The sequence below is a fragment of the Mesocricetus auratus genome, unplaced genomic scaffold (genome assembly GCF_017639785.1).
Source record: "Mesocricetus auratus isolate SY011 unplaced genomic scaffold, BCM_Maur_2.0 Super-Scaffold_100009, whole genome shotgun sequence".
In the NCBI taxonomy this organism is placed as follows: domain Eukaryota; kingdom Metazoa; phylum Chordata; class Mammalia; order Rodentia; family Cricetidae; genus Mesocricetus; species Mesocricetus auratus.
The window spans coordinates 79228803-79253697 of record NW_024429193.1 but is presented as its reverse complement, the minus strand read 5'-3'; the positions used below and the strand labels follow the sequence as shown (position 1 = coordinate 79253697).

At 39.7% G+C, this 24895-nt stretch overlaps 1 protein-coding gene across 1 annotated transcript in view; it reads right to left on the bottom strand.

Annotated features, from left to right (window-relative positions):
* Wdr49 (WD repeat domain 49) overlaps nt 1–24895 on the bottom strand; it is a 174685-nt gene that overhangs the window by 139405 nt on the left and 10385 nt on the right. Inside the window, exons 2-3 of the mRNA XM_040752640.1 lie at nt 1374–1814; nt 687–863 (exon numbers count right to left, since the gene is read on the bottom strand). Coding sequence (XP_040608574.1) covers nt 687–863; nt 1374–1814 — 618 coding nt within the window. The remainder of the gene's footprint in view (nt 1–686; nt 864–1373; nt 1815–24895) is intronic.

Genomic DNA, 24895 nt, shown 5'->3' with positions numbered 1-24895 from the left:
CACACAGCATACAAGCAATAACAGTAGAACTACTGCACAGTTGGTAAAGTGGTTTCCAAGCACAGCTTTTCATTTTAAAAAGGACCTGCCATTGAAAACCCTAAGAGTGAAAGCTTTCACAATCATGAAAGAGGATTGATTGTTCAAGATTCTCCAGTGTCTGGCTCACTCCAATGTCATTGAGTAAGTGATGATTTCACTCATCTAAACTGCAATTTGAAAGGAGGAATGGCTGTATACAATGTCACAGGTTCAATGTTATCATTTCTTTTCATGCCTCAATTCCTTTATTACGTGATACAAAGAATGAACACTCTCTTGGCTGTCTGATAATGGACATCAAATCAAAACAATTAACTTGAAAGGTTCATGGGAAGTTAGTTCAGTCATTTAATAGTCAACATTTATTAGTATTAGGATCTAATATATTAATTATTTTATAACATAAAGTTTGTAACTTTATAAACTGGAAAAGTAGGCTACAAATAGACCAGAAGATCATATAAAGGTCGGTATTTTATCTCTAAAAGGTGGAATTGTAGTATCACGCATCTCTTTCATGTCTAATGGGTATAGTCTCATAATTTGTAACATAGAAACTCATACTCAAAGCATTTTAATTTCTGCTTTTTGAAAAAATTTGAGAATTAAATGCTGATTGTGAAGTTTTTTCTTCATTCACTTACCTTTCCAGTTATATCCCCAAAAGAAAGAACGGATTCTTTGGGATCAAGAGGATCATACCAATAATCCATGCAGATGGGAGTTCCTTTCAGGCCTTGGAGTTTGTATTGACAAGGAAATTCTTCTTTGGACAGTAGATCATAGAAACAAATCTCTTTGCTTGTAAAAGACACTGCTATCTAGAGTAGCCAAGTAGAATATTTATGGTGGATTTAGTGAAATTAATATACAAAGCAAGCATGCAAATCTAATTTCCAAATGAGACATAGTTCTCTGAGAGTCATTATAGTATTATGGAAGTATGCATACCACAAAGGTATTAAATTCTAACATTGGACTGTAGCCAAAAATCAAGCCAAAACAAAATACTTTCATCATGAAAGGCATAATTTTTTCATATTCAATTATACATCCACCAACATCTTCCATCCCTAAGAATGTTGACAATTAATCATCTGAGAAATAAAAATGATATGAGTCATTCATTCTAAGATGTCATCTTAAGACAAGATAAGGGTTTTGGAAAGCAAATACTTCTGCTTTTATTCCCTCCAGGTAAGATGAGAGTCACAAAGATGAACATGGCTCTCTATCACTGCTGGTGTTGCTCTTGGTACTGACCAGGGGCTCTCTTCAATAATTTTCTCATCTTTAGCACAAGTAGCAATGTATTTATAAAGATTTTATACCTTGTTAACATTTTCCAGAGAAACCAAACTTGTCACCCAGAGGTGTTTGAGTTTGGCAGCATCTGAAGTGATAGGAAATGCTTCCTGCAACTTCAAGTTCTCTCCCCACACTCCTAGTAAGCCTTCCTTGCTAATAGTTAAATAACGACTTGAACTTTTTAAGAAAACTACTTTCTGAATGGTATCCTTGTGTTTTCCTGGGAGGAACTCAAGGTCCTTCCATTGGGGGACCACTGTTGCCTTTGCTCGTTCATCTCTCTCATAAAGCGATAGCAGGATAAATGAAGTCAGCTTGTTCCAGTCAACGAAGCCATCCCGAGCCACATCCACTTTATCAAAGAGTTCTCCAAATTCTTCCTTTGTGCCCCAACCCACAGTCTCTGTCATCTTCTGTATGAATTCTTCCCTGGGCAGGTAAATGGCTTGTCTTGGATCTTGGGACTACAAATGGGAATAGAAAAGTAAGACAACAGAAAAATAATCACACAGAGAAGATCATTGTGCTGCATCATGGTTGAATTTTGTCAGCAATTCTCACAGCATGGGAAGAAAACAATCTTCTATTTTGGAGTGGTGTTGTACTTGCATGGATTTTGGTGGGAGAGACAAATAATGCATAGTGTTAGAAACTGCATCCTCAATTACAGCATTTCAGGAAAATTAGAGAATATGTGTTAGTAAAAAGCAGGGATTGGAAAAATGTGAGATATTAAGCATGAAGCTGGAAAAGGCAAGAAATCAGTTCAGAATGGAAAGCCATCCTGATAACACTTTGTTAACCCAGTAAATCTCATTTTGGACTTCTGACCACCAAAGTGTAAATCAATAAAATGGTATATATAAGCAACTAAGTTTGTGGTGATGCTTTATAGAAGCAACAGGAAGAAAATATAGAGGAATGGTTTGATAGAGCAAGAATACAACATAATGAATAATGCCCAAATGAATAACCCATGGGCCAAAGAAGAAATAAAGAAAGAAATTAAAGATTTCCTTTAATTAAATGAAAATGAATGTACAACATACCCAAACTTATGGGATACTAGGAAAGCAGTGCTAAGAGGAAAGTTAATAGCATTAAATGCCTACATAAAGAAGTTGGAGAAATCCCACAATAGCTAATTAACAGACACCTGAAAGCTCTAGAACAAAAAGAAGCAAACTCACCCCCAGAGGAACAGACAACAGTAAATAATCAAATTGAGGACTGAAAGCAATACAAGAGAACAGTAGAAATAGTCAATGAAATGAAGAGTTGGATATTTGAGAAATTCAACAAGATAGACAAATGCTTATCCAAACTAACCGAAAGACAGAGATAGAATACCAAAATTAACAAAATCAGAAATAAAGAGGGGTATAACAACAGACACTGAGGAAATCCAAAGAATCATTGGGTCATGATGGGGCAAGTCCTGTGTATATGTTGCCTTATTGGTTGATTAAATAAAGCACTGTTGGCCAATAGGGAAGCAAGATAGGTGGGACTAGGAGTTGAGGAGGATTCTGGGAAAAAGAGGAATAGTCAGTCATGATGTAGGATGCAGAAAAAGAGGTCTGGACCCTTTTCTCTGGTAAGAGAAGACCAGGTGGAAATACTCAGTTTAGCAGTTATCAGTTAATAATTAAGTCAGAGCTAGCCAATAAGATACCAAGGAAACAACCAACAGCATTATGATTAATATACTGTTTCATGTGTTGTTTGGGGGCTAAGACAGCGGCGGGACCCAGGCATCTGGCAGGAAGAGTACACATTACAAATGGTGCCCAGACTTGGAGCACAAATTTTCACTTAACAAAAACTTTAAAAAGGGATTTTTAAAAACAGAAGAATAAAGAGAAGCACAGATTCTTGGTAGCAGCATTTTCTCAGGTGGACTCTCTTTTGCTAGAGACAAGCAGAGACTCACATGGAACCTTTAAGGGAGGTTTCCTGACTCAGCATAAACAGAAAAACCACATGACTCTGTTAAGAAGCCCTGTCATATTTCAAAAACCTGTACTCCACAAAATTGAAAAATTTTAAAGAAATGTACAGTTTTCTGGATAGGTTCCACATACCAAAATTAAATCAAGACCAGATAAACAATTTAAATAGATCTATAACCCCTAAAGAAATAAAAGAAGTCATTAAAAGTGTTCCCCCAAAAAAATACGAGGACCAGTTGACTTCAGTGTAGAATGCTACCACAATTTCAAAGAAGAGTTAACTCCAATACTCCTCAAATTGTTCCACACAACTGAAACAAAAGTAACATTGCCAAACTCCTTTTATGAGACTATAGTAACCCTGGTACCCAAACCACACAAAGACGCAACAAAGAAAGAGAACTACAGACCAATCTCACTTATGAACACTGATATAAAAATACTCAATAAAATACTGGAAAACTGAATCCAAGAGCACATAAAAAATCATCCACCATGACTAAGTAGGCTTCATCCTAGAGATGCAGGGCTGATTCAACATATGGAAATTCATCAATGTCCATCATATAAACAAACTGAAAGAAAAGAACCACATGATCATCTCATTAGATGCTGAAAAAACCTTCAACAAAATCCAACATCCTTTAATGATAAGATCTTGGAAAGAACAGGGATACAAGGAACATAATAAACATAATATGAAATATACATCAAGCCAACAGCCAATGTCAAATTAAATGGAGAGAAACTCAAAGTGATTCCACTAAAGTAAGGAACAATACAATGCTGTCCACTCTCTCCATATCTATTCAATATAGTACTTGAAGTTCTCACTAGAGCAATAAGACAAAAAAGGAGATCAAATGGATACAAATTGGAAAAGAAGTCAAACTGTAACTATTCACAAATGATATGATAGTACACATAAGTAACCCCCAAAACTCTACCCAGGAACTCCTATAGCTGATAAATACCTTCAGTAATGTGGCAAGATACAGGATTAACTCAAAAAAATCAGTAGCCCTCCTATGTATAAATGATAAATGTGCTGAAAAAAATCATGTAATTCCATAACAATAGCAACAAATATAAAATAGCTTGGGGTAACTAATCAAACAAGTGAAAATCCTGTATGACAAGAACTTTAAATCCCTAAAGAAAGAAATTGAAGGAGATATCAGAAATGGAAAGATCTCCCATTCTCCTGGAGAAGTAGGATCAACATAATAAAAACAGAAATCCTACCAAAAGCAATCTACTAATTTAATGCAGTCCCCATCAGAATCCCAACACAATTTCACAGACCTTGAAAGAACAATACTCAACTTAATATGGAAAAACAAAAAAATCAGAAAAGCTGAAACAATCCTGTACAATTAATTAAGGTACTTCCAGAGGTGTCACCATCCCTGACTTCAAACTCTACTATTGAGCTATAATAATAGAAACTACTTGGTTTTGGCATAAAAACCATAGGTAGATAAATGAAAGCAAATCAAAGTCCCTGACATTAATCCACACACCCATGAATACCTGATTTTTTTGAGAAAGAAGTCAAAATGTTACAAAGGAAAAAGGAAAACATCTTTAACAAATGGTGCTGGAACAACTGGATGTCAAAATGTAGAAGATTGCAAGTAGATCTCTATAGCCATGCACAAAATTCAAATTGAAATGGATCAAGGACCTCAACATAAATCCAGCTGCACTGAACCTGATAGAAGAGAAAGTGGGGAGCAGCCTTGAACATGTTGGCAAAGGAGACCACTTCCTAAATTTAACAACAGTAGCACAGACACTGAAAGCAATAATCAATAAACAGAACCTCCTGAAACTGAAAAGCTTCTGTATGGCAAAGGACACTGTCAATATGACAAAATGGCAGCCTACAGAATGGGAAAAGATCTTTACCAACCCTACATCTGAAAGAGGGCTGTTATTCAATATGTGTGAAGAACCCAAAAACTGGACATCGAAATACAAAATAACCAATTGAAAAATAGGGTACAGAGCTAAACACAGAATTCTCATCAGAAGAATTTCAAATGATCTAAAGACATTTATGTAAGTGTTCAACATCCATAATCAATACCATCTTACACCTGCCAGAATTGCTAAGATAAAAAAATACTGAGGGTAGCTCATGTTGGAGAGGATGTGGACTCAGGGGAACACTCCTCCACTGCTGGTAGGAGTGCAAACTTGTACAGCTGTATTGAAAATCAGTATGTATGTTTCTCAGAAAACTGAGAATCAGACTACATGAAGACCCAGAGATGCAACTCTTGGGTATATACCCAAAGGATGCTCAAGCATACCACAAAGACATTTGCTCAACAATTTTAATAGCAGCATCATTCATAATAGCCAGAAACTGGAAACAACCTAGATGCTCCCAACTGAAGAATGGATAAGGAAAGTGTGGTACCTTTACACAATGGAGTACTACCTGGCTGTAAAACGTGATGACTTCATGAAATTCTCAGGCAAATGGATGGAACTAGAAAAAAAACATCCTGAGTGAGGGAACCCAGACTCAGAAAGACAGATATGGTATGTACTCACTCATAATTGGATACTAGATGTAAAGCTAAGGACAACCCAACTACAATGCATAGCTCCAGAGAAGCTAGGTATCAAGGAGGACCCTAAGAGGGACTCAAGGATCACCCTGGGAAGAGAAATTAGATGAGCTCTTCTGGGTAAACTGAGGACAGGGAAGTGGTAAAGGAGAGGGAAGTGAGGATGAGAACAAGGAAATGGGATGGTCGAGGGCAGGAGGGATGCGGTGGAAGAGCAATGAAGGAGATGTCTTAATAGAGAGAGCACTATGGAGCTAGGGAGAAACCTGGTGCTAGGGTAACTCCCAAGATGACCCCGGTTAAAACTCCTCACAGTAGTGGACAGGATGCTGCAACTGGCCTACCCCTGTAATCAGATTGGGGAATACCCCAACTATCTTCATACAGCCTTCATCCAGTATTGATGGAACCAGATGTGGAGATCCACAACCAAGTACCATGCTGAGCTCTGGGGACAGAGTCGAAGAGAGGTAGGATGGAATGAAAATATGAACAAGTGAGGAAACGATCACAATGGAAAGATCTACAGAGACAGCCGAACCAAGCCTGTGGAAAGTCATGAACTCTAAACTGAAAACTGTAGAGGCTCCAGGAGACCAAACTATGTGGGAGACAGTTGTGAAGCTTGGACTAGCTGAAGGGCCCCTGGCAGTAGAACCACAATACAAACCTGGTACATGAGCTAGCTTGTTGATGCCCATTCACTATGGTGGAATGCCTTACTCAACCTTAACACATGGAAGAGGACCTTGGCTCTGTCCCAAACTATAGTGTTAGACTTTGTTGACTCCTCACAGGAGTCTTTATGCTTGAGGAGGAGTGGACTGGGGATGGGTTGAGTGGGGGAAGTAAAGTGTGGGTAGGAGAAGGGGTGGGAAAGAGACCTGTGGTTGGAATATAAAATTAAATTTAAAGAAATAAATTTTAAAAAAATTTTAAACTATATCAGTTGTAATCTTTATTGTAAGACACTACAGCCATGGTCCTCATCATGAGGGTGGTTCACTAACCCTCTGGCAAACCTCTGTCTCCAAAATCATTTATATTATGATTCACATCAGTAGCAAACTACTGTCGTGAAATAGAAACAAAAATAATTTTATGGTTGAGGGTCCCCACAGCATGAGGAACTGTATCAAAGGGCATCAGCAAGAGGAATGTTGACAACTACTGTGCTGCAGAATGGCAGGCAATACCTGCCCATATTGCTAGCTCATTGACAAAGCACCATTTTAGCACAGACCTTCAATATGTATTCTACAAACTAGTACCTCTACTATACTGCTAAGAACAGGAAACAAATCTGATAAATACTGAGCAACCAGGAGCCTGAGACAATTTTATTTTGTGTATTCAAAATTATAGAATTACAAATCTGTCACAAATAATGTTATGTTCACTGAAGTAATATAAAGAGCTGCATAAAAATGTTTTGCATGCTTGATAAGAACAACATGCACTCAGAAAAAAGATGAGAATTACTCCAGTTTATAAGCCTGATAAAAAGGCATAGAGGTACATATGACATCCTTGATGGGTCCATTAGTCATGGTCCACTCATTACCTGTTTGTTTAAGTTTAAAAACAAAACCATATTTGCACATCTTTGTTTAAAATGTTTGTGCCTGCATAGTTAATATTTGCTCCATAAAAGTTATATTTTGTGAATATGTGCTTTTAAGTTCAATGTCAGCATAAGTTGGCAATTAACATATACAACATATATGATATTATTTATACATAGTATCTCATATAAGTTAAAGGATTAAAGAATCTATAAGTATATAGTATAATATTGATAGCCATTTAGTTATCTGAATATACAGATAGTTTTTTGTCAACCATCAATGAATGCTACCTGAGAATTTAACTGAGTGTGTGTATGTGTTTGTGTGTGTGTGTGTGCATGTGTGTGTGTGCAAATTGGATGTGTAGGACTCGTCCTGGGAGGACAGAGCAACCAGGAGCCTGCTGAGAGAGCAGGTCTACCCCTGACCCCACTCAGGACAGAGGGCAGAGGGCAGAGCTCTCACCAACCAGGAGAGGGTGTGCTTCAGACCTGTCTGCACTCACTGTGAAACCTCAGTGTATTGGTCCTGCTTGCAACCAATGGAAAGGAACCTTGGACCCATACCAACCAAAGGAAGAGAACCCACCCACCGGTACCCACTGAAAGAAGAGATGTGAAGACGACAATAAAAGAACAAATTAAACGGCAGAAAAACCAATATGATGCCACCGGACTCTAAGAAATCTACACTAGCAAGATCTGATTTTCACAACACAGAGGAAGCAGAAGAGAACAACCATAAAACAGCCAGGCATTGGTGGCCTTTAATCCCAGCACTCAGGAGGCAGAGGCAGGCAGATCTCTGTGAGTTCAAGGCCAGCCTGGTCTACAGAGCGAGTTCCAGGACAGCTTCCAAAACAATACAGAGAAACCCTGTCTCAAAAAACAGAAAAAAAAAGTCATGAAGATGGTAGAGACCCTAAAAGAAGAAATGAGAAAATACTTTTAAGAAATGAAAGAAAAAACAAACAAAAAATTCAAGGGAGGAAAAGACAAACCAAATATTGCAAAAAAAGAGTTCAAACAGTGCAAGGTTTGAAAGTTGAAATAGAAACAATAGAAAAAAACCAGAGTCTGAAGGAATTCTGGCAATAGAAAAGCTGGATAAGCGATCAGGAACTACGGATGCAAGCATAACCAACAGAATACAGGAGTTAGAAGAGAGATTATCAGGAGTTGAAGATTCACTAGGAGAAATATATTCATCGACCAAAGAAAATCTTAAATCCTATAAATTCCTAACACAGAATGTCCAGGAAACATGGGACACCATGAAAAGGCCAAATCTAAGAATAACTGGGGCAGAAGAAGGTAAAGAAACCCAGGTCAAAGGTACAGAAAACATATTTAACAAAATCATAAGAAAGACATGCCAATGAAAGTACAGCCACTTTGAAAATCAGTATGGAGATTTCTTAGGAAAATGGGAATCAGTCTACCACAAGACCCAGCAATTCCACTCTTAGGCATACATGCAAAAGATGCACATTCATACAACATCTGTTCCACTATGTTCATAGCAGCATTTCTTGTAATAGCCAGAACCTGGAAGCAACCTAGATGCCCCTCAACTGAAGAGTGGATAGAGAAAATGTGGTACATTTACACAATGGAGTACTATTCAGTGGAAAAAACAATGGAATCTTGAAATTTGGAGGCAAATGGATGGCACTAGAAGAAACAATCCTGAATGAGGTAACCCAGTCACAAAAAGAGAAACATGCATGTACTCACTCATATGTAGATTTTAGACATGGATCAGGGGAATGTCAGTCTACAATCCCACTACCAGAGAGTCTGGAAAACAGGGAGGACCCTAAAAGAGATATGCATGATACTCCAGAGAAGGGGAATGGGACAGGATATCTTTCAAATAAAGAAATCATAATGATCATTTCATTTCAATATTTATGAAAACTGACCTCAGAACCTCAGTGCAAAATTCTAAAAGTATTCCTTTTGGTTTGTTTTCAAAACAGGGTTTCTCTGTGTAGCCATGCTTGTACCATAACTCACTCTATAGACAAGGCTGGCCTCAAACTCATAAAGATCCCCCTGCCTCTTCCTCCTGAGTGCTGGATTAAAGTCACGCACCACCACCACCTGGCTAAAATATTCTCTTTTAAAGAAACCTGACATCCCTTATTGACACTAAGAAAAGATTGTGTAATTTTAACTGGGAATGGTTAAAAACTAAACTTTCCTGTAATAATCACTTTTCTGCTTTTTTTCTGGACAAGAATAAAAATCACTATGTCTTATTTGACAAATGACATCCTACTGTGTACAAATGGAGATAACTCTTTCATTTTGATTTTTCCACTTACCTCACTATTCCTCCAAAATGTATTCTTAGCTTAACCCCCACAATAGTCTATGGAGACATAGATAAGTTAATGATTCCTCATTAATAAACTTTTTATTATTTTCAAAGTGCTTTTTTATATAAGCAAGCCTATACATACATCTTAGATGAATTATATAATTAATTCTTAAGAAAAGTGTTCTAGAAGCAGAGAATGATTTATACCTTATTCTTGGTAGAAATTCATAATTTCTACTACTTGAAATTTGGAACTTGCCAAATCCCAGTCAGGGACTGTTCAGCCACCCAACTGGTGTCAGACGGGAGACAAGGAGCACTCTGTTGAACACCAAAGGAAAGCATGGGGTGGCTGAACAGTCCCTGGCTGGGGTTTGGCAAGTTCCAATGGGATGGAGAGGGCCCAGGAGAAAGTAATGGCCCCTGGCATGCAGCCTTGGGACTATGAGGCTGCTTGGAAAAAGGGGAGCCTCAAACGGAAGCACACGTAACGTATTCGGGTGCCCAGGCCATGTAGGGACACAGGAGAGTCACTGGAGTGGAACAGGCAGGAATATGGCGAGTTCCAAAGGGAGAAAAAGGCCCAGAAAGAAGGTAGTAGATTCTGGCAAGTAGCCAAAACCAGAACTAACACATTCTTAGTCGTTGAAATTCCTTGACAAATCCCTCTCCAAATGATGAGACAAATTTATATTCTTGTCATCAAAATGTAAGGTTGCCTATACTGAAGACCCTTACTAAAGGAGAGGTTTGTTCTTACTAAGGCTCATTAGATAATGCTGAAGCATAAATTTTAGAACTGTGTGGATCTACATATATTCCCAAAGTAAATACTTAAGTTTATCTTTCAAATTTCACCAAAATAGTTTATTAACCCTTTAATAATAACAGCAAAACTGAATAATTAACTATATAACACTTAATCTTTTCTCCTACTTATAAATTTGCAATGAACAGACCAAAGTTCACATGTAAGTTTAAATCTATGGGAAAGTATAATCCGGTTTAGTTAAAAATCTAGGTATGTTCTCTTCCCACCAAAGCCTGGCAATGGATAAAGGTGATACAGGCCTAGGGTTCACTATCTTCATTCATTGGTGATTATTTACCTCCAGATCCTAGAAATGAAAGTTAAAACATTAGATGAAATAATTTCTTTCGCCCATCCACTCATGAGTAAATATGCAAGGATATGTATACCATGCAAGGCACCAAAGAGAGGTTTGCTTACTTATTCAACAGACATTGAGTATTCATTCTATTACAAATACTGTGAGAAACACACAGATTTAACTTCAAACAAGGTAAACTCTCTTCAAATACTTTCATTTTAGTGGAAGCCAAGATATACCAGTCATAATGAGTAGCATATGCTCTCTAAATTACTGAAAGTACTAAAGGCTAGAACATCACTCTGTTGTTTTTCTTCATATTAAACACCATGTGGCATTTTAGTTTGATGACATTATATAAACAACAATCTTAAAGAGATCAAACCCTTATCCTTGGTTTGTACGTATTTTTTTGCTTTACTACAGACTATTGGAATTTAACAATGCTGCCTTTTTTCTACATGAAAAGTTCAAAAATCAGTGTCTAAATATCTTGTTTTCTTGAGACCCACTAGTTTTATTAAGCATTTAACCAAATTAGTATTTTTTGTCAGTCACTGTGAGTTTTTGTTAATGTTCCATTACAGCTGAATGAACACACACTATCAAAATGCATCCTCTCTCTGTCTCTATAATTAAGTTGAAAATTAACATGCTACTTTCTCATGCTTCATTCCATTGTGCTTGCCTTAATTTCCCTTGGTTATAAACCATGCTGGTTATGAATATGTATTAGGGCTCACTGTCAAACAGTGTGAATATCTTTGAAGCAGAAGAGAAGCTGCATTATTTTCGAACAGATGCATTCATTTATAACATCCTCTGCAATTTCCATCTGTTCAAGAACACTGACAAGAAACTGAACAACAGGACAAGAGAGATCATTTGGCTGGCTCAAGTTCATAGTTTTCTCCTACTTCAATGATCTTAGTTGGTTTCAATTCTCACTTACCCTAGCAAAGGCACTTACTAGCCTTGGAATCCTAGCTCACAATTTACAAGTATACAATAAACCCTGTGGTGATGGAATTGAACTGAAGATATTATGAAGTCATTGTTTTTTTAAAGTCTATTGATGGCTGATGTATAAATACTAATATGGATAAGTATAAATAAATTCTAGCTCTATCAAATACAAAGGCACAGAAAAAATGTCATCCACAGTAGTAGCAAGCACACTGTTTCTCAGATCATAATTTTCCAATGAGGAGAACTGGGATGTTGATAAAAATGGCAGACTTCAAGTTTTACATGATAGCAAGATGCTTGCACACTCTGGAAACTTCTGGTCTGGGGACTGCAGGCAGGTTGACTTGCCCCCAGCAGAACAAGCAACCGCTAGTCTGCTGAGATCACTGGGCTACTCCCACCCCCACTCAGAGCAGAAGTGAGTTTCAGCCCCTGTCCCCACCCCTGACTTCTGCTGCCATACTTTGGAAACTCCTGGCCCCATGACTGCAGACTGGTCGACTCAGCTCCTTGCACCAAGCAACCACAAGTCTGCTGACAGCACTGCGCTAGTCCAGCTCCCAGCCACCAGGAGAGAGAGTGCCTCAAACCTCCCTGCACCCACCGTGAGACCCATCAGAGTATTGGACCTGATCACACCAACTGGAAGACAACTTTGGACCTGTACCCACCAGGAGAGGAAGACACCCCACCTGCACCCACTGAAAAAAGGGTTGGGAAGACAACAATATAAGAACACATTCAACAACAGAAAAGCCAGAGCCTAGGAACTCTATACCACCAAGACATGAACATCACAAAACAGATGAAGAAGAAGGGAACAACCTTAAAAACAACTTCATTAAGATGATAGAAACCCTAAGAGAAGAAATGAGAAAATCCTTTAAAGAAATGGAAGAAAAGACAAACCAAAAATTGCAAGAAACAATTCAAACAGTACAAGGGTTGAAAGATGAAATAGAGTCAATAATAAAAACACAGTCTGAGGGAATGCTGGAATCAGAAAAGATGGGTAAACAATCAGGAATTACAGATGCAACCATAACCAACAGAACACAAGAGATGGAAGAAAGAATCTCATACACTGAAGATAAAATAAGAGAAATAGATTCATCGACCAAAGAAAATCTTAAGTCCAACAAATCCCTAACACAAAATATCCATGAAATATGGGACACCATGAAATGGCCAAAACTTAGAATAGTAAGTATAGAAGAAGGTGAAGAAACCCAGATCAAAGGTACAGAAAACATGTTCAACAAAATCTTTCCCAACCTAAAGAAAGACATGCCAATGAAAGAACAAGAAGCCCACAGAACACCAAATAGAGTGGACCACAAAAAAGTCTCCTCAGCACATAATAATGAAAACACCAAAGATACAGAATAAATAAAGAATATTAAGAGCAGCAAAGAAAAAATGCCAAGTAACATATAAATGCAAACCTTTCAGAATTACACCTGACTTCTCCATAGAAGGTCCTGGACAGATATTCTACAAACACTAAGAGACAACCAATGCCAGCCCAGACAACTTTCAATAACTATAGATGGAGAAAACAAGATATTCAATGACAAAAACAGATTTAAACAATACATATTCACTAATTCAGCCCTACAGAAAGTACTGGAAAGAAAACTCCAAACTAAAGAAGTTAACTACACTTACAAAAACATAGGCAATAGATATTCCCACTTTACCAAAAGCCAGAAGAAAAATCAGAGTACATCCACACACAATTCCGCCACCAAAAATAAATCAAAATCAAACAAGAATTAACACTCAATGATCAAAAATTTCCCTCAATATTAATGGTCTTAACTTGCCTATAAAAAGACACAGGCTAACAGAATGGATACAAAGAGTCTATCCTTCTGCTGTATACAAGAAACACACCTCAAAATCAAAGACAGACATTACCACACAGTAAAGGGTTGGAATAAGATTTCCCAATCAAATGGACACAAAAGACCAAGCTGGGTAGCTATCCTAATATCAAACAAATTAGACTTCAAACTAAAATCAATCAAAAGAAATGAAGAAGGTCATTTCATATTCATCATAGGAAAAATCCGTCAAGATGAAGTCTCAACTCTAAACATCTATGCCCCAAATACAAAGGCACCCACATTCGTAAAAGAAACATTACTAAAATTCAAACCACACATAAAACCTCATACACTAGTAGTGGGAGACTTCAACACCCCACTATCACCACTAGACAAGACTACAAGACGGAAACTTAACAATGAAACAAAGGAACTAATAGAGGTTATGACCCAATTGGGTTTGACAGACATCTATAGAACATCCCATCCAAACACAAAAGAATATACCTTATTCTCAGCGCCACATGAAACCTTCTCAAAAATTGACCACATACTTGGCAACATAGCAAACCTCAACAGGTACAAAAAAGTTGGAATAACTCCATGTATCTTATCAGACCACGTGCTTTAAAGTTAGAGTTCAACAACAACCCAAACTGCAGGAACCCTACAAACTCATGGAAATTGAATAATGCATTATTGCACCATGCCTGGGTCAAAGGAGAAATAAAAAAAGAAATTAAAGACTTCCTAGAATTCAATGAGAATGAAGACAAAACATATCCAAAATTATGGGACACTTGGAAAGCAGTGCTAAGAGGAAAGTTCATAGCACTAAGTGCCCACATGAAGAGACTGGAGAATAGTTATACTAGAGAATTAGCAGCACAGCTGAAAGTGCTAGAACACAAAGAAGCAAACTCACCCAGGAGGAGTAGTTTGAGTTTTTAAAGAAAGAAATTAAAGAAGACACCAGAAATTGGAAAGATCTCCCGTGCTCTTGGATAGGTAGGATCAATGTAGTACATTTGGCAATCCTGCCAAAAGCAATCTACAGACTCAATGCAATCCCCATCAAAATCCCAGCAGGAGTAGATGCCAGGAAATAATCAAATTGAGGGTTAAATCAATAAAGCAGAAATTAGGATAACAATACAAAGAATCAATGTAAAAAATAGTTGGTTCTTTGAGAAAATCAACAAGATTGACAAACCTTTATCCAAACTCACCAAACAGCAGAATGTGAACATGCAAATTAAGAAAATCAGAAATGAAAGGGGGGGCATAAAAACAGATACTGAGGAAATCCAGAGAATCATCAGGTCATACTTTGAAAACCTGTACTCCACAAAATTTGAAAATTTAAAGGAAATGGATGACTTCCTGGATAGATATCACCTGCCAAAATTAAATCAAGAACAGATAAGCAATTTAAATAGACCTATAAAACCTAAGGAAATAGAAGAAGTCATCAAAAGTCTCCCAACCAAAAAAAGCCCAGGCCCAGATGGCTTCAGTGCAGAATTCTACCAGAAATTCAAAGAACAGCGTATACCAGTTCTCCTCAAAGTATTCCGTGCAATAGAAGCAGAAGGGTCTTTGCCAAACTCTTTTTACGAGGCTTCAATAACATTGATCCCCAAGCCACACAAAGACACAACTAAGAAAGAGAACTTCAGCCCAATTTCCATCATGAACATTGATGCAAAGGTACTCAATAAAATACTGGCAAATCAGATCCTAGAACACATCAGAAAACTCATCCACCATGATCAAGTAGGCTTCATTCCAGGGATTCAGGGTAGGTTCGACATATGAATATCTATCAATGTAATCCACCAAATAAACAAGCTGAGAAACAAAAATCACATGATCATCTCACTAGATGCTGAAAAAGCTTTTGACAAAATCCAACACCCCTTCATGTTAAAGGTCTTGGAGAGATCTGGGATAACAGGAACATACCTAAATATGATAAAAGCTATATTCAGCAAACCAAACTGCCAACATCAATCTAAATGGACAGAAACTCAAGGTGATTCTGCTAAAATCAGGAACAAGACAAGGCTGTCCCCTCTCCCCATACCTCTTCAATATTGTACTCAAAGTTCTAGCTAGAGCAATAAGACAACAAAAGGAGATCAAGGGGATACAAATCGGAAAGGAAGGGGTAACACTTTCACTATTTGCAGATGATATGATAGTTTACATGAGTGACCCAAAGAACTCTACCAGGGAACGCTTACAGCTGATTAACACCTTCAGTAAAGTGGCAGGATACAAGATCAACTCAAAAAAATCAGTAGCCCTACTATATACAGAAGATAAGAGGGTGGAGAAAGAAATCAGAGAAACATCACCCATTACAATTGCCACACACAAGATAAAATACCTTGGGGTAATGCTAACCAAACAAGTGAAAGACCTGTATCGCAACAAGTTTGAGTTTTTAAAGAAAGAAATTAAAGAAGACACCAGAAATTGGAAAGATCTCCCGTGCTCTTGGATAGGTAGGATCAATGTAGTACATTTGGCAATCCTGCCAAAAGCAATCTACAGACTCAATGCAATCCCCATCAAAATCCCAGCACAATTCTTCACAGATCTTGAAAGAACAATTCTCAACTTTATATGGCAAAACAAAAGACCCAGGATAGCCAAGACAACCCTGCTCAACAAAGCAACATCTGGAGACATCACAATTCCTGACTTCAAGCTCTATTGTAGAGCTATAGTCCTGAAAATAGCTTGGTATTGGCAGAAAAATAGACAGGTAGACCAGTGGAATCAAATTGAACTCTCTGAGATTAATCCACAAACATATGAACAGCTGATTTTCGACAAAGAAGCTAAAATTATACAATGGAAAAAAGAAAGCATCTTCAACAAATGGTGCTGGCATAACTAGATATTGGCATGTAGAAGACTGCAGATAGATCCATATCTATTGCCATGCACAAAACTTAACTCCAAATGGATCAAAGACCTCACCATAAATCCAGCTACACTGAACCTGTTAGAAGAGAAAGTGGGAGGTACCCTTGAATAAATTGGTACAGGAGACAGCTTCCTGAACATAACACCAGTAGCACAGACACTGAGATCGACAATTAATAAATGGGACCTCCTGAAACTGAGTACCTTCTGTAATGCAAAGGACACAGTCAGCAAGACAAAAAGGCAACCCACAAATTGGGAAAAGATATTCACTAACCCCACATCTGACAGAGGGCTGATCTCCAAAATTTACAAAGAATTCAAGAAGCTATTCTCCAAAACATCAAAGGACCCACTTAACAAGTGGGGGACTGAACTAAATAGGGATTTCTCAATAGAGGAGATCAAAATGTCTGAGAGACACTTAAGAAAGTGCTCAACATCCACAGCCATTGGGGAAATGCAAATCAAAATAGCCCTGAGATATCATCTTACTCCTGTCAGAATGGCTAAAATCAAAAACACCAATGACAGCTTATGCTGGAGGGGATGTGGAGAAAGGGGAACACTCGTCCACTGCTGGTGGGAGTGCAAACTCATACAGCCACTATGGAAATCAGTATGGAGATTCCTCAGGAAAATGGGACTCAGTCTACCACAAGACCCAGCAATTCCACTCTTAGGCATATATCCAAATGAGGCAAATTCATACAACAAGGGCATCTGCTCCACTACGTTCATAGCAGCATTATTTGTAATAGCTAGATCCTGGAAGCAACCTATATGCCCCACAACTGAAGAGTGGATAGAGAAAATGTGGTACATTTACACAATGGAGTACTACTCGGCAGAAAAAAACAACGGAATCTTGAAATTTGCAGGGGAATGGATGGCACTAGAAGAAACCTTCCTGAGTGAGGTAATCCAGTCACAAAAAGACAAACATGGTATGTACTCACTCACATATGGATTTTAGATATAGAGCAAAGGAATTACCATCCTACAATACACACCGCCAAAGAAGCTAGGAAACGAGGAGAACCTTAAGGGTGACATACATGGTCTCCCAGAGAAGGGGAAAGGGACAAGATCTTCTGAGCAAATTGGGGGCATAGAGGGAGAGGGGAGAGGAAGCTAAGAGAAAGAGAAGGGGAGAAGAGGAGGGGAGGACATGAGGGAGCAGAAAGGTTGAGTCGGGGGAAGGACAGAGGAGAGCAAGATAAGATATACCATAATAGATGGAGCCATTATAGGTTTAAAGATAAATCTGGCACTAGGGAAACGTCCGGAGATCTATAAGAATGACACCAACTAAGAATCTAAGCAAGAGTGAGAGGCTACCTTAGATGCCCTTCTCCGATAATTGATGACTACTTTACATGTCATCCTAGAGCCTTCATCCAGTAGCTGATGTAAGCAGAATCATACACCCACAGCTAAACACTGAACTGAACTCCTGGAATCTAGTTGCAAAGAATGATGAGCAAAGGGGTCAAGACCAGGCTGGTGAAACCAACAGAAACAGCTGACCTGAACAAGAGAAGCACATGGACCCTAGACTGATAGCTGGGAAACCAGCATAAGACTGATCCAGACACCCTGAACATGGATGTCAGTGAGGAGGCCTCAGCAATCTATTTATCCCTGGCACATGAATCGACTTTGGGAGCCCATTCCACATAGAAGGATACCCTCGGCCTAGACACACGGGGGAGGGCCTAGACCCCACTCCAAAAAATATGACAGACTATGAAGATCCCCTATGGAAGGCCTCACCCTCCCTGGGGAGCAGAAATGTGATAGAATAGGAGGTTGGTGGGGGTGGGGCAGGGGAGGATGGTAGGGAGAGGGAACTGGGATTGACATGCAAAACAAGCTTGATTCTAATTTTAAAAAATAGAAAAAAAATTAAAAGAATACAGAAGCTCTGGACAGTGACAACACACGCCTTTAATCCCAGCACTGGTGAGGATTTGAGTTTGAGGCCAGCCTGTCCTACAAAGCGAGTTCCAGGGTAGTCAGAGCTGTTACACAGAGAAACCTTATATCAAAAAAAACAAAGAGAAAGAGAGAGAGAGAGAGAGAGAGAGAGAGAGAGAGAGAGAGAGAGAGAGAGAGAGAAGAAAAAGAAAGGAGGGAAACAGAAGCTGACTCAAATGAAACCCAGTGCCACAATTTGAGTCAAATTGAAATATCAGCCCATGAATCTGTGGTTCTACTCAAGATGAAATAAAATGAGAGTGAAAGGGAAAGAAGGTGAGATAAAGTAGTCTTATAAACACATGCCACCCTAGGAATGAATACAGATTGATAAAATATTTAAAACACCATTTTCTAACCACTGATTCTAGAAAACATCAATGAAAATAAAGCAATAATCAAGCCAATGAGAGAAGCTTGTTGAAAAACACTCCTAATATACCATGAAAGTATCACCCATCTGTGTGTCTATAGTGGATAATTCTAGTGGAGCCACTTTAATCAGAGATTGCTATGATGTATTTGGCATATCTGTGACCCCAAACATGACAGAACAATTTAAAAAGAGGGGCAATTTGTCTGGGCTCATAGCATCTGAAGGTTTAGTCTGTGTTTGGTTAGCTTTGTATACTTGTAAAGAACCTCTTCATGCTGGAATTGAGAGGCAGATAGTGTTTTCACATCATGCTACACTGAAGACAGAAAAAGATTTCATCAAAAATGAACAGCAAAGTATAAACCTAAGGACACATACCCAATGATTTACTTCTTTTGATTAGGGTCCACCGACACCATTTACCATGATAACATACACCAGCACATTATAACTCCATTAGGATACTGATATATTCATTAGATGAGAATCTTTATGATGTCCATGTTTCTAGAAATGCCATCCCAGACACCCCAAAGGACCCTTCACTAATCCCCCAGGTGTTTATCAAGTTAATATGCAAGATTATCCATCTCTTACAGTATTACTCCTTATGCCAGAGAAGAGGTAGACAAAAAATATCCTCTGCTGTGTCCTTGTCAAACATTAGAAGGCCTGAATCTAACAGTGAAGAAGCAATAATCAAACCCTGATAGTGGTTTAGAACACCCTACTGGCAAGAGTTCTTTGAAATACCCATTTCATGAAAGATGAAAGAAAGAACTCCTGAAGATTAAAGGAAACCAAAGAGACAGACCAACTAAAGCAAATGTGTGATCCTAGATCAGATCTGTGATTTTTTAAAAAAATGATGTATAAACTATAGAAATTTCGCATAGATAAGTAGTGGTGTTTTAATGTGGAATTTGCTAGTCTATGAGGTTAAACTTTCTCAGTGCAAAATGGCATTATGGTTATGTAGAAGAACATGCTTGTTTCTAGAAGGTGTATACTGAGCTAATTAAGGCTAACCTATGATGCCTGAAATACTTGTAAGTAACTTAGATAAAGCCTTTTGTATAAAATATGTATAAAGTAGAAAGTAAAATATCAAAATATTAATTGTTGATTTCAAATGAAAGACTATTTTACTGTGCTTGTGTTTCTATCTTCACGCTTTCCATGTGCTTGATAAATTTTAAAGAAAATTTAGAGGGAACAAGTAACCATTTTTTCATCAGCAGCAGTTTGGGCCCGGAAGATACCCTGGCTCTGGATGGAAGGAATGATCCGTCACGTGAGAATGGGTCCTGTGCCGCCACCAAAAGTCACATAGAGGCCTAGGGTCACAGCCTGAGGCCTTGGCCACTCAGATCTGGATGCATCCTGGCCCTCGGACACCAGCCTGGTCTCAGGTGGGTGATCTTGACCCTGGGCATCCTCATGGAGTCTGGAGGTAACACGAGTTACATGTCAATTTGGACCCTGGCTGTTATAGAGCCCCTGACCGGACAAGGCCCTTAGTAGCAGCTTGGGTCCAGATGACACCATGACCTTGGATGGCAACATAAGCCACTCATATCTGTGAGACCCCTGCTGTTGCATGGCCCCCACACTCCAGCCAAGCTGCAGGTTCCTGTCCAGATCCTAGGCTCTGTATTGGCTCTAGTGGCAATCTGGGGCACAGACTTCAACCCAGACCCTAACTTCAGCTGGGCCATAGCCCAGACATGGCAACAAGCAGCAATTTAGCCTGGTAAATATCCTAGCTCGAAGTGGTAGCTCCAGCCACTCAAATCAGGATGGCTCAGGTAGCAGCATGACCCCTGAACACCAAAAAGGGCACAGGCTGGGGCTCAGACCCCAAGCTTCACATGGCCTTTGGTGGCACCATGGTACATGGGCATCAACATAGACCTCAGCTGTGGTAGGACCACAGACCTCGACAGCAATCTAGGCCTGGTTGTCACCACGGTCCCAGGTGGCAGCAAAGACCACCCAGATGGCTAAACCTCCAGCAGCACATGATTCATGTACCCAAACACGGACCCAGAAGGTAACGCAGCCCACTGGAATCAGCATGGCACTTGACAGTAACAGGATCCATGGATATCAGCATGTACCCTGGTTACAGTAGGACCAGGAACCCTGACATAGCCATTGGCTGCAGCCCAGCCCAGACATCACCATAGGCCCTGGTGGACAGCGGACCCTCCCCTCAGTCTCTTCCTTACCACCTTCACCATGGCCGCAGGTGGCAAGCAGGCCTCCTACATCTGCCCATCTCGTTTCTTCCTTTCTATGTCTTTCCATGGTGAATGAGCCATTGTGTTTCTGTCTCTCCCATTTCTCAACCACATATTTCCTTATTGTAATAAAGTCCACATGCCTCCTTGAGGACCCTGGCCAGCTAGACCCTGTCTAAGCAGTTAGGCATCAGAATCCAACATCTTGATCCACAGGCAACAGGAAGTAGTCTGAGTCTAGGCATGTCTTGACCATATATGAAACCTCAAAGCTGTCCTCCACAGTGATGTACTTTCCTATAAGACCATACCTAATCCAATTAAAGCTCACCCCCAAACTGTACCACTTCCTGTGAGGTTATGGGAGTCAATTACATTCAAACTACCACATTCCACTGAGTGGCACCCATAAGCTTGCAACAATGTCACAATGCAAAATGTGTTTAGTTCAGTTTCAAAAGTCTCCATAGTCTATCACAGTTTCAACAATGCTTAAAAGTCCAAGGTTCAAGGTCTCTTCTGAGATTCATGCAGTCTCTTAATTGTAATCCCTTATAAAATCAAAAAGAATCATATACTTACAACATATAATATATAGGATATAAATAACAGAACAGAGTGAGGAAATACTGGGTCAAAGCAAGGCTGAAAATCTGCAGGGTAGACTCCAAGCTCTGCATTTCCATATGTGATATCAAAACGCTCTTCAGATCTCCAACTCTTTGTTGACTGCAGCACACTTCTTTCTTTTATGCTGGCACCACTCCCTGTCAGCAGCTCTCCTTGGTAGCTGGGGAACCTGCATAAGACTGAACCAGGGCCCCTGATTGCGGGTGTCAGTTGGGGGGGGGGGCTTGGGCAGTCTATGGGTGCTGACAGAGGAACCGGTATTTATTCCTAGCCCATTCCCTATGGAGGGATACTCTATCAGCCTAGACACATGGGGGAGGGCCTTGGTCCTGTCCCAAGTGATGTGACTGACTTTGATGATCCACCATAGGAGGCCTCACCCTCCCTGACAAGTGAATGGGGGGTGAGATGGGGAGATGGTGGGGGGAATGGGAGGAAGGGAGGGAGAGGGAACTGGTACTAGTATGTAAAATAAGATTGTTTCCAATTTAAATTAAAACTAATTAAAAATTATAAATACATTAGGGCCAAGGTTTTTAAATTATAACTATCCCTTTTAACTACAGGCAGCCAAAACATGAATAAATAAAAATTTAAAAAAGAATAATTGTCAGAATTGAGAGGAGTTAGTGGAGATAATGCAGTGAATGACAGTGTCCCACAGTAAGGGGGACGACGCTGTGCTTCCTTTATTTTCTAACATTTTTCTTTCATTTTTGAGATTGTAGTATAATTATAACATTCCTCATTTCCAATTTCTCCATTCAAACACTCCAGAATATTCCTCCTTACTCACTTCTAAATTTATGACCTCTATTAAAATTAAATATTACATACATGTGTATACACACACACATATATCACATATATATGTATATATATGTATATACATTCCTAACTATAGCCAGCCCAGTCTGCATAATGCTATTACTATGCATAGTTTCAGAGTTGATTCCTTTGCTTTTGTTTCAGTTTTGCATGTATGATATATGTGTGCATGCTTTTATGACTGAGTACAAGTGGTGTGCTGATCAGAGGATGACTTTGCATAATCAGTTCCCACTTTCCACCTTGTCTGAGGCAGACCCCCCTCACTGCTGCGCCCTCTAGGCCAGCTGGTTTGTGAGCTTTCAGGGACTCCTGTCTCTGCCTCCCATGTCAGCCCCAGAGCACTGCCACTGCCCGTATGTGCTACCACACCTGCCTTTGTACGCTTTTCAGGTTTGGTTTGTTATTCCTTTTATTTCTAGAACATTCTCCTGTTTCTTGATTTCCTTTAAAATACCAGTGTATTGCTTGCAAACAATTTCCCTGCAGTACATTCTTAGACACCCTACCTTCTCTTTCAGACATTTAATCTTATCTTCACCCATGGTCTCCCCGTCCTTGTTGAGATTCTCTCATACCAACCAAAGATTGCTTGACCCTGAATCATCTTTATACAAGTAAAAGCACTTTCCCTAATCAGCATATCTGTGATAAGAATGACTAATGACAGTGCTCTCTCTGTTCCTCTAGATCAATCTCCCAGTCTCATCCCCAGTTCTGCAGCAGAACAACCAAGGCAACCTTGTCTGTCACCTGTCTCCTGTGGCTCCCACAGATCTTCCCCTTCTAACCTTCCTCCTCCACCCTGTTGCTTGGCCCCAGACCCAGACCCCAGCATGCACCTCCAGCTAACCCAAGGATTGCTCCTCCCAGAGCAAAAAAGTAAGCTAATGACAGGGGAACAGATAAGCTAACTGAAGACCTTATCCCACTCGCTCTTCCACTCCAAATCCAATCCCCCAATCATCCCCAGCACCGCAACCAGCTTCAGTCCTTCTTCTCCCCCTGCTCCCACCCCCCTCTGTGCCCCACAGATCTCCCCCTTCTAACCAGCTTCACCCCACTTCTTGCTTTTTTTCCAAGCTCCCAACTCCAGCAAACACCCTATGATAACCCAGAGGCCACACATGAAAGAAAAACAGGTAGGCTTTCTACATTCTTTTCTCTCTAGGATTCCCCAGATCCATTCCCCAGCTTTGCGTCAGAACACCAGTGGCATCCTACCCAGACTCTCATCTCCCCGTTCCATCTCCTGTGGATACCAGGGAGCATCTTAATCAACTTTCTTCTTCCAACTTGTTTCTTTATTCTAAGCCCCAACCCCAGCAACTATCCCCTACTAACCCAAGGGCTGCACTTCCCAGCTCAAGGAATAAGCTAAAGGCTGACTCACACCTCTCCTGCTCCTCCTGAGATCCAGTCCCCACAGTCTTATCCCCTAGCTCTGTAGCAAGAAACCTGCTATGATCTCTCTTTCCTACCTGGCACCATCCCAAAGAGATCACAAAGACCTTCTCCTCCAAACTTACCTCCCCAGGCTCATTCCAATATCCCAGCCTCCTGTACCAGCAGTCATTCTCTGTGAACACACCAGCTGAGCAGACAAGGAAAAACAAGCAACACACAACTATCACACTCTTTGAGAATCTGGAGAGGAGACAGAAACTAAGGGACAAAATAACCACCCAACACAGACAAACAGCACCTAGACATAAAATCACTCCAAATCCAGATGCCGAGATACCAGCATAAAGACACAGTAACAGAGTAGTTGTCTCCAGTGGAACTCCCCTCTACCACAGGAGGACCTGAATATACCATAATAGCTAAAGCACAAGAAATAGACCTTAAAACCAACTACATGAAGATTAAAGATGTTCTCAAAGAGGAAATGAACAAATACCTTAACGAAATCCCTGAAAAAACAAACAAAACTTGGAGGAAACGGATAAATCCCTTGAAGAAATCCAGAAAAACAAAAACAGTTGAAGGAAACAAACAAAACAGTTCAAGACCTAAAAACACAGAAATAGAATCAATAAAGAAAACAAAAAGCGGGGCGGTGGTGGTGCACGCCTTTAATCCCAGCACTCGGGAGGCAGAGGCAGGCAGATCTCTGTGAGTTCAAGGCTGGGCTGGACCGACAGCCTCCAAAACAATACAGAGAAACCCTGTCTCGTAAAAACCAAAAAAAAAAAAAATGAAGGGAATTCT